The sequence below is a fragment of the Cebus imitator genome, unplaced genomic scaffold (assembly GCF_001604975.1).
Source record: "Cebus imitator isolate Cc_AM_T3 unplaced genomic scaffold, Cebus_imitator-1.0 Scaffold72, whole genome shotgun sequence".
NCBI classification, from domain to species: Eukaryota; Metazoa; Chordata; class Mammalia; order Primates; family Cebidae; genus Cebus; species Cebus imitator.
The window spans coordinates 7,164,170-7,174,205 of NW_016107387.1; the positions used below are offsets into that span (position 1 = coordinate 7,164,170).

Genomic DNA, 10,036 nt, shown 5'->3' on the forward strand with positions numbered 1-10,036 from the left:
TTGCCTGAACCCAGGAGGCGGAGGTTGCGGTGAGCCAAGATCGCGCCATTGCACTCCAGCCTGGGTAACAAGAGCGAAACTCCGTCCCAAAAAAAAAAAAAAAACAAAAAACAAAAAACATTTTTTTAAGCATGTAAGGAAATTGTTCTTCAACATCCCCTTACAGTCTGAAGAAAGGCTTCTTTTCAAAGTCTGTTTTTCACCCCTCCCTTCGATATTCCAGTTATTTTTCCTCTGCCTCATCTTCCTCTTTGGGGGCATAAGTTCCATGTTGGTTTTCCTTCTCTATTACTTTTGTGAATGGATACAATGCATTCTTTCCTATGATTCACCCAGGAAAGGGGGATGAATGATCCGGACTATCTTCTCTGATCGTCTGGCACGATTTGATTCCTCCTCTCCATCTTTAACACCAAGGGCTGGATGCTGCTAATTTGTAATCTCTGCCAGTTGTTCAGTTTCTTGTGGTGATGGGAGGGAGGGCTGCCAGCGGGCAGCAGCAGAGAGCATGTCTTGTCTCCAGGCCCTTTCTCTCCAACTCCGCTGACTCCTCTGGTCTTGGGGAAGCCTTACCTGCCTCTGAGGGCTGCCCCTTCATGCTGCTTCTTCCCACGTGGAAAGTAGAAAATTTCCTCCTCAGAGTTTCCTTTCTTGTTAAAGAATAAATCCTTCTTGCTAATAACTCTTTGTTAAGCCCTATCCTATGTAGCTGTTAGACATGTTCACAGGCACATAGTACATTCTATGTCCTTGTACTTTAAACAAGATATCTGTGCCGGACATGCTCACAGGCGTGTCCCAGCTCGCAGCCATGCTCCTTCCTTATGCCTTTTTGTTCTCCATTGCTTTAACTGTTTAAAAAAGTTTTATTAGCCAATCAGGTTTTAGTTTAAATTGTAAGGTCTGGCTCCAACCAATGAAAATCAGACACAGCAGTAAGAACAACCCCAAATGCGTAAGGGATAAATATGTCTGCTTTTCCCTCTGTTCGTTGTACTCTCGTGGCTAGTGAAGGTACCCTTCCTGCTGGCAAGAGCACCCTTGCTGCAGGAAGTAAAAATTGCTTTGCTGAAAAGTCCTTTGTCTCAGTGCCAATTTTTCTTTGTAGCACTGAGCATCTGTTTCCAATATCCTATTTGTGGGATTCCAGAATTTCGGGATGCAACAGTTTCTGATAATCAGATGAGGTGAATAACTGGAACCTTAGTTGTTTTTCTAGGCACCGAGAGTAGAATTAGGCAATTTTCCTTCAAATACTGTTGGGGCCCCTTCGCCGGCTGTCAAAGGGAATTGAGTGTGCACGTTGCTCAATGGATCCATCCCTCTGCTTCCTCTACAAAACCAGTTGACCACACCTCCCCCTGCTACCCTACCAAACCATGGGACCTAAGTCCCCCGGAACAGCTGTATGTGTAAGAGAAAGCCACTTGGAGGGGCTACTGTGCTGGGGGTGTGGGTGCATGTGAGTCCTGGGGAGCTATCTGTAGCCTCAAAGGCCACTTTCACTCAAGCCCCTGCCAGCTGGCTGACTGGGCTGCTTGCTCACACCCGGGTATTTTGCTATTTTGCACCGATTGCCAGATTCCACATAGCTAGATCATAATGGAGCCCTGGGCAGCGGGTCCAAGCCTAGAGGCTCCCGGGCCTGACAAATCTTAGAAAATGACAGCTGCACATAAAGCGAGAGCGACCAGGGGACGATGTACCTGAGAGGCGAGTGAAACTGAGATCTTTAGTGGGTCTGGGGTCTGGGGAGGCAGTAGGAGCAGAGACCAGAATCAGGATCCCAGGAGTTTGAGGCTGTGAGCACAAGACAGGGAGAGGACCAGAGCTTGGGTAGAGCCATAAGCTGGGAATGAAGGGGGACGCCGGGCCAGGGCTGTGAACAGGACAGTGTCCACTAACTCAGGTACAGGATTGGCTCTCTGGGCTCTGCAACTCCCTGCAAAGTGTGGGTGCTGCAGTGCCCATCTTAGAGGGCTTCTGAGGATTAAATGAGATCATCTTTGCACAGGCAGCATAAAGTCTAGCCCAGTAAATGTACACTCAACAATAGCTATAGTGACAGAAGGAGAAGTTAGGAAGCAGTCTTGTTGGGAGCTGATGCTTCAGCCTGGGGGCAGATCAGGCTGGGAAAGGCTGAGGGGGCCACGGTTCCATGGCCACATGGAGGGAGGATAAAGGCACAGGAGACTAGAAACTTCCTTGTTGTCTGTTTTTCCAGAAATTCATCGCACAACATACGAACCCCTTTCACACCTGGATAGGTCTCACAGACAGCGATGGTTCCTGGAAATGGGTGGATGGCACAGACTATAGTCACAACTACAAGTAAGTGGCCTCTTCCCTCTCCCCCTTGTTAGATTTCTCTGGGGACAGCCCCCTGGCCTTTCATGCCAAGCCACCCTGACTAGTCTCTCAGGGACCAAATTCCCCAGTCCTCTCTTCCCCAGACTCCCAAACCCTCCAAGGCTGTGCTTTTCTGGGCTCTGGGGGCAGAAATTAGAGTCTGAATTTTCTCTTGCCTCCTTAGGAACTGGGCTGTCTCTCAGCCTGATGATTGGCACGGGCATGAGCTGGGTGAAAGTGAAGACTGTGCTGAAATCCGCCCAGATGGCCGCTGGAACGATGACTTCTGCCTGCAGGTGCACCGCTGGGCGTGTGAGAAGAAACGAAATATCACTGGCGAGGTGGCCTGACCCCAGTGCACCTCTGTCTAACCCATAGACCACAGCTGCGCAGCTCTGCCTTCTCTGTTGAAGGTTTTGAAGAAAGGAAGAAAAATGGAGACAGGGGTATGGGGAAGAGCTGAGCAAAGATAGAACGGCGGTAGTTTAAGAGTCCTTGACCCTGGAGGGCGGAGATCCCACCTCCTTCCCTAATTCATTGTAATTGTTAGAATTGTCAGCCTCTTCAATGGAGTAGGAAAAGAAGAAACAAATACTTGACTCTCTGTGTGGCTTGGTTATTTGGAACTGAGAAATGTAGTATGCAAATGAGGGAGAGGGAGGGCGTGGAAGAGGCAAGGTGTGAATCCCAGACATTTGCTCCTTGGTTCCAAATCCTGAGGGAGGCAAGAAAGGGGTTTGGAGCGGATAGGTTTGTGGCTGGCAGCGGTGGGAAAGGGGCTGGCTGGGCTGTGACTGGAGGGTCCACTTGGCTCCCGGGGCTCCCAAAGGAAGCATCTTTCTCTGCGGCTGGCTTCTCCCCAGACTGGGTCACAGGGAACACCCCAGCTTCACTCTCAGCCTTCAAGGAAAATGGTCCCGAGGAGAAGGAGGATTGGCAAGTCACTTTCTCACCACCATGGCTATCTCTTTTTGACCCCAAGCAGATCTAGACAAGTCTCCAGCACAGGGTGCCACCAACAATCCCCACAGTAAGTAAACTAACCCCTTTTAGAACATTCTGAAACTGACCTTAAAAAGACTGTTAAGCCGGCCGGGCACAGTGGCTCACACCTGTAATCCCAGCACTTTGGGAGGCTGAGGCAGGCGGATCACCTGAGGTCAGGAGTTCAAGACCAGCCAGACCAATATGGAGAAATCCCATCTCTACTAAAAACACAGAATTAGCCGGGCATGGTGGCATATGCCTGTGATCCCAGCTACTTGGGAGGCTGAGGTAGGAGAATCGCTTGAGCCTGGGAGGTGGAGGTTGCAGTGAACCAAAATCGCGCCCTTGTACTCCTGCCTGCGCAGCAGGAGTGAAACTCCGTCTCAAAAACAAAACAAAAGACTGTTAAGCTGTTACATTTTTTTATTTTTAGGTTACAGAAGTAATACATTCTATTAGTAAAAAATGTTTTAAAAACCACACACACACACACACATATACATACACAGACATACACACATACATATACACAGATACACACACAAACACACAGATACGCACATACACAAACACAAACATACACACATACACACACACACACAAGTGTCCTCTCAGTCCCCCCTCGTCTCCCCAGAATCCATTCTTTCATGTGTCCCATCAGAGCCCTTCCTGTGTACATGCTTAGATGCAGTATTATATGTCATTACATAGCTTGCCTGTTCCACTTGACAATACTTCATGGACAGTGATCTAATCTGTGCCATTACCTGACAGGTGTTACCTCCTTGAACTTAGCAGCTGTAGAGAATTCCAAAGTAAGGATGTGCCATAGATTATGGAATCATTCTCTGTGGTGGGCAAATGGCTGCCACTTTTGTTTCTTTGTTTTCCTATAGAATGTTTCAAAGTAATATTTTGCTTGTTAGCTTGTGATAGGTCAAGACTTCCCAGTTTTCAGTTGCAAAATTTTCTAGGATTGCCCCTTCAAAATGTACATGATCGGCATTAAATTTAAAAAATTGTGAAAATAGTCTGGGCACATTGGTTCATGCCTGTAATCTCAGGATTTTCAGAGGCTGAGGTGGTGGATCGCCTGAGTTGAGACTAGCCTGGGCAATATGGTGAAACCCTGTCTGTACAACACACACACACACACACACACACACACCAGCTGGGTGTGGTGGTACATGCCTGCAGTCCCAGTTGCTTGGGAGGCTGAGATGGGAGGATAGTTTGAGCCCAAGAAATTGAGGCTGTAGGAAGCTGTGATTGCGCCACTACACTGCAGCCTGGGTGGAGAGCCAGGTCCTGTCTCAAAAAATAAATGATGGAAGTAATAATACACACACGCTAAAGTTTCATAGGGCTAGAATTTTACAGAAAACTAGAGGTTTTATAAAGTACGTAGAACTAGAAGGATAAAGCCTATAAGACCAGAGGTTTTACAGGGCAATAGGTCACGTCCACGGCCCCCTTTAGCGTCTCTTGCTGCTTGGAGAAGCTGCTTTTTGGTGGTTCTAGCTGTTTCTTCTAGTACGGACATCTGCAGCTCTAAGTAAGACACACAAACTGATGTTTCATCTTTTTATTAGTTGTAGACATTAGTCACTATCATGTAAATGAGGTAAAATCATCCAATTTAGTCTACAATTTGTATTTAAATACCACTTTAAATGTGTATCAGTTGTACTGGTAACAGTATTGTTCCTGCTGAGTCAACTACTATAATCTGATTACATTTCCCTTCTTGCGCAACTCTTATTTCTTCTGAAATCAGAATGAAAAGTGTTCCATTAAAAAATTTGCCTCCTATTCTTTGAACTTATTGCTGAGTCTTCCTGAACTGTAAAAAGCTTGACAGTATCATTTTTCCGGATGCGCAAGCCAGTCATATCATCAGTATTTCAGCTGTACTTGGTGTTCTTTTTCCTAGAGCCAGAGACGTGATTCCAAGTTTTATGGGGTCTGAGGTGTAGACAATTATTCTCTGTAAGAATAATTACAATATTATGGATATAAAATTAAGCATAAAATTACCATTTATTTAAATTAGAAAAAAATCACAAATTTAAAAAGAAAGATACCTGAAACATCACAGAATCTAGAAAATGCTATTTTATATATATATAAATTGTGTGTACACATATACATATATATGTACACACACACACATACACACACATACATATATATTTTGAGACAAGGTCTTGCTCTGTCTCCCTGGCTGGAGCGCAGTGCCATAATCATGGCTCTCTGCAGTCTCAAACACCTGGGCTGAAGGGATCCTCCCACTTCAGCCTCCCAAGTAGCTGGGACTACAGGTGCATACCACCACGCCTGGCTAATTTTAAAATTTTTAATAAAGACAGGGTCTCACTAAACTGAATTTGAGAGCAGAAGGCCTTCTGGTTGAAGACCAGTTTGAACCTCCTGGTCCCAAACTCCTGTGCTGCTCAAGTGATCCACCTGCCTCGGCCTCCCAAAGTGCTGAGCTTCCATGTGCTGTTATAGATAGTTAGGCATGAGCTGGCAGGAGGGGGCTTTCCTAGCTACTAGGAATGTCAGGTGATGGTTCAGAAATGATCACATTGCCTCTCTAAAAGTGATAAATTGGCAACTGGTGGTGTCAGGGAGAGGCCATTTACTGAGGGTCAACACCTGTTGCGCTGAAGTGTCGATTGGATACAGATTCCAGGGAGAAGCAACTTCCCGGGCACACACATTAAGAGACAAAATGGGCCAGGTGAGGTGGTTCACGCGTGTAATCCCAGCACTTTGGGAGGCCATGGCGGGCGGATCATGAGGTCAGGAGTTTGAGACCAGCCTGACTAATATGGTGAAACTCCATCTCTACTAGAAATACAAAAAATTAGCCGGGCGTGGCGGCGCATACCTGTAGTCCCAACTACTCGGGAGGCTGAGGCAGAAGAATCGCTTGAACCTGGGAGGCAGAAGTTGCAGTGAGCTGAGATTGCGCCACGGCACTCCAGCCTGGGCAACAAAACGAGGCTCTGTCTCAAAAAAAAAAAGCCCAAATGGCGTAGTATGACCTTCTGGGACACTCCACTGGGAAAAGGAAGAAAGCCTCAGATGGGTGTGCGTACAACTTCCTAAACCAACTGGGCGTGCTCACCTCCCCAGGGTAAGGTGGGGCATGGGGGCAGCCACCATAGGAAAAGGAGCCAGCCTAGAAAGTCCCTGGATCAACGTTAAACGTCGAGCTTGTTCTCAAGTAACCGGCTTGGGTCTCTTCCAAATGTACTTTCCTTTCCTATTCTAAAGCTTTTTAAAATAAGCTTCCACTCCTGCTCTGAAATTTGCCTTGGTCTCTTTTTCTGCCTTATGCCCCTCAGTCAAATTCTTTCTTCTGAAGAGGCAAGAATTGAGGTTGCTGCAGACCTGTAAGGATTCACCTCTGGTAACTTGGATGCCTGCCATTGGTGACAGTGTGAGCCACTGCGCTGGTCCTATAATATTTTAATAATTAATCTTTCAACATTCCTCAAAATCCCATCCCCCCCCCTTTTTTGCTGCATACTGTTTGCTTCTGCATATTACAAACTCATTTTCTTTTACTTTTTTTTTTTTTTTTTTTTTTTTGAGACAGAGTCTCGCCCTGTTGCCCAGGCTGGAGCGCAGTGGTGCAATCTCCGCTTACTTCCACCTTCGCCTCCCGAGTTCAAGTGACTCTCCTCACTCCGCCTCCTGAGTAGCTGGGATTACAGGCACCTGCCATCACACCTGGCCAATTTTGGATTTTTAGTAGAGACGGTGTTTCACCATGTTAGCCAGGCTGGTCTTGAACTCTGGATCTCCAGTGATCCACCTGCCCCGGCCTCCCAAAGTGCTGGGATTACAGGTGTGAGCCACTGTGCCTGGCCTTCTCATGTTCTAATTGAGTTTTTTTTTTTTTTTTTACTGTTGAGTTTTGATAAGTCATTGCATATTCTAGGTACTAACCCTTTGTTGAACATGTGGTTTGCTAATATTTTCTACAAGTCTGTAGCTTGTCATTTTATTCTCTTAACAAAAACCCATTTCCAAAAAGACTAATAGGATAAATAACATCTTGGCAAGTCCAATTAAGGAACTGAGAAAAGTGACATGACCACAGGAAATAGGAAGGTTAAATGACACTTTTCCTGTTTGTATTTGGCTGGATTCCCAAAGATGAGAATGATTGTTGATAAGGGTCTATTTAAAACAGGCTCACGCCTGTAATCCCAAGCCTTTGGGAAGCTGAGGTGGGTGGATCACCTGAGGTCAGGAGTTCGAAACCAGCCTGACAAACATGGAGAAACTCCCGTCTCTACTAAAAATACAAAATTAGCTGGGCATGATGGTGCATGCCTGTAATCCCAGCTACTTGAGAGGCAGAGGCAGGAGAATCGCTTGAACCTGGGAGGCGGAGGTTGTGGTGAGGTGAGATCACCCCATTGCACTCCAGCCTGGGCAACAAGAGCAAAACTCCATCTCAAAGAAAAAAAAAAAGGCCAGTGTTGGATGCTTGCTGTGAAGTGCACCTTGACTGTCACACCAGCACAGATGGCCAGCCCCGTTTCCTTGCATTCTTGTCTCCCCTGCCCAAGCCCTTCAGGAGAACTGAGAAGAGGAGGAAAAGAAAGAGACAGGAGGAACAGAAGAGCCCATGACTCCAGTCCTGGCTTCTCTCGTGCAGTTTCTGACATGATTCTTATGAAAGTGAGTCATTAAAAGGGTTCTTTGGAGAACTGGACAGGAGAATGGGGAAGCGGGAAGAGGAAGGGAGGGAAGTCCAGTGCCTGTGAGATAGAAGTCACTGTGAGAGGAGGGTTCTTGTGAAAGGAATTCGGTCTTGCGTTGGTGGTGGTGGTGTACCTTTAGCTCGATCCCACTGGGGAGCATTAGAATCAGTGTAGGTCACATCTCAGAATTGCCCCCATTAGGAACAGGGGAGCTGGAGGACTCACACCTCAAAACCCAACAGTCAGGGGTTAACATCCATTCCAAGACCTCCTGCGTTCTGGGTGCCCCAAAGAGGCACGCGCTAGCGGCTTGAGGGCAGTCCTCTGACACAGAGACACTGGTGCTGATTGTTAAGAATACAATCGGCTGGAGACTGGGCGCTGTGGCTCACGCCTGTAATCCCAGCACTTTGGGAGGCCAACGTAGGCTGATCACAAGGTCAGGAGATGGAGACATCCTGGCTAACATGGTGAAACCCGTCTCTACTAAAAATACACACACACACACAATTAGCCGGGTGTGGTGGTGTGCACCTGCAGTCCCAGCTACTCAGGTGACTGAGGCAGGAGAATTGCTTGAACCTGGGAGGTGGAGGTTGAAGTGAGCCGAGATAGTGCCACTGCATTCCAGCCTGGGTGACAGAGTGAGACTCCGACTCAAAAAAAATCATAAATAAATATTGAATTTTGTCTAATGCCTTCTCTGCATGAGTTGATACAATTATGCAGTTTTTCTTCTTGGATTGTTAATATGGTGGATTACATTAATTGATTTCTGAATATGGAACCAGCCATTCAGGCCTGAGATAAGCCCTACTTAGTTGTAGTGTGTTATTCTTTTATGCATTGCTAGGTTCCAATTGCTAATATTTTGTTGAGATTTTTATGTCAATGTTCATGAGAGATACTGGTCTGTAGTTTTCTTTTGTATTACCTTTGTCTGCTTTCAGTATCAGAGCAAATGCTACCCTAATAAATGAGTTGGGGAGTGGTCCCTCTTTTTCTATTTTCTGGAAGAGATTGTATAAAATTGGTGTTGTTTTATCTTTAAATGTGTGGTAGAATTCTCTAGTTAAGCCATCTGGGCTGGTGATTTCTTTTTTGGAAGGTTTTAAACTATGAATTCAATTTCTTTTTCTTTCTTTGAGAAAGTGTCTCTATCGCCTAGGCTGCAGCTCAGTGGTACAATGATGGCTCACTGCAGCCTTGACCTCCTGCAGTGGCTGTACAGCTGGTGGGTGTTCAGCTGAGGTCACTGCCCACCTCAGCCTCCCGAGTAGCTGGGGTCACAGATGCACCCCACCACACCAGGCTAATTTTTATATTTTTTGTAGAGAGAAAGTTTCGCCAGGTTGCCCAGGCTGGTCTCAAACTCCTGAGCTCAAGTGATCCTCCGGCCTCGGCCTCCCAAAGTGCTGGGATTACAGGCATGCGCCACCATGCCCGGCTAATTTTTTGTTTTTGAGACAGAGTCTCACTCTGTCACCAGGCTGGAGTGCAGTGGTGTGATCTTGGCTCACTGCAACTTCCGCCTCCCAAGTTCAAGCAATTCTCCTGCCTCAGCCTCCCAAGTAGCTGGGACTACAGGCACGTGCTACCATGCCTGGCTAATTTTTGTATATTTAGTAGAGATGGGGTTTCACCATGTTGGCCAGGATGGTCTCCATCTCTTGACCTTGTGATCCACCTGCCTTGGCCTCCCAAAGTGCTGGGATTACAGGCTTGAGCCACCGTGCCCAGCCTCAATTTCTTTATATTTCTAGAATGATTCAGTTTATTTAATCTTGGGTAAATTTTGGTAATTAGTGGTTTTTGAGGCATTGTTACAAATTACCAAAATTTTGTGCATATTCATAATGGTCTGGAAACAGATGCTCGGTGCCACAAAGAAAAATGAGCACTGAGACAAAGGATCTTTCAGCAATGCAGTTTTTACTTCCTGCACTGCAGGAAGGGTACTCTTGCTAGCCATCTTG

The 10,036-nt window shown here is 46.5% G+C and overlaps 1 protein-coding gene across 7 annotated transcripts in view; it reads left to right on the plus strand.

Annotated features, from left to right (window-relative positions):
* The window catches only part of ASGR2 (asialoglycoprotein receptor 2), a 12,605-nt gene extending 9,657 nt beyond the window's left edge, over positions 1–2,948 (plus strand). For all 7 annotated transcript variants that reach the window (XM_017531713.2, XM_017531716.2, XM_017531712.2 and 4 more), the window contains exons 8-9: positions 2,225–2,331; positions 2,534–2,948. In XM_017531713.2, coding sequence (XP_017387202.1) covers positions 2,225–2,331; positions 2,534–2,699 — 273 coding nt within the window. In that variant the 3' untranslated portion in view covers positions 2,700–2,948. The remainder of the gene's footprint in view (positions 1–2,224; positions 2,332–2,533) is intronic.
* Positions 2,949–10,036: the final 7,088 nt, after the last annotated feature.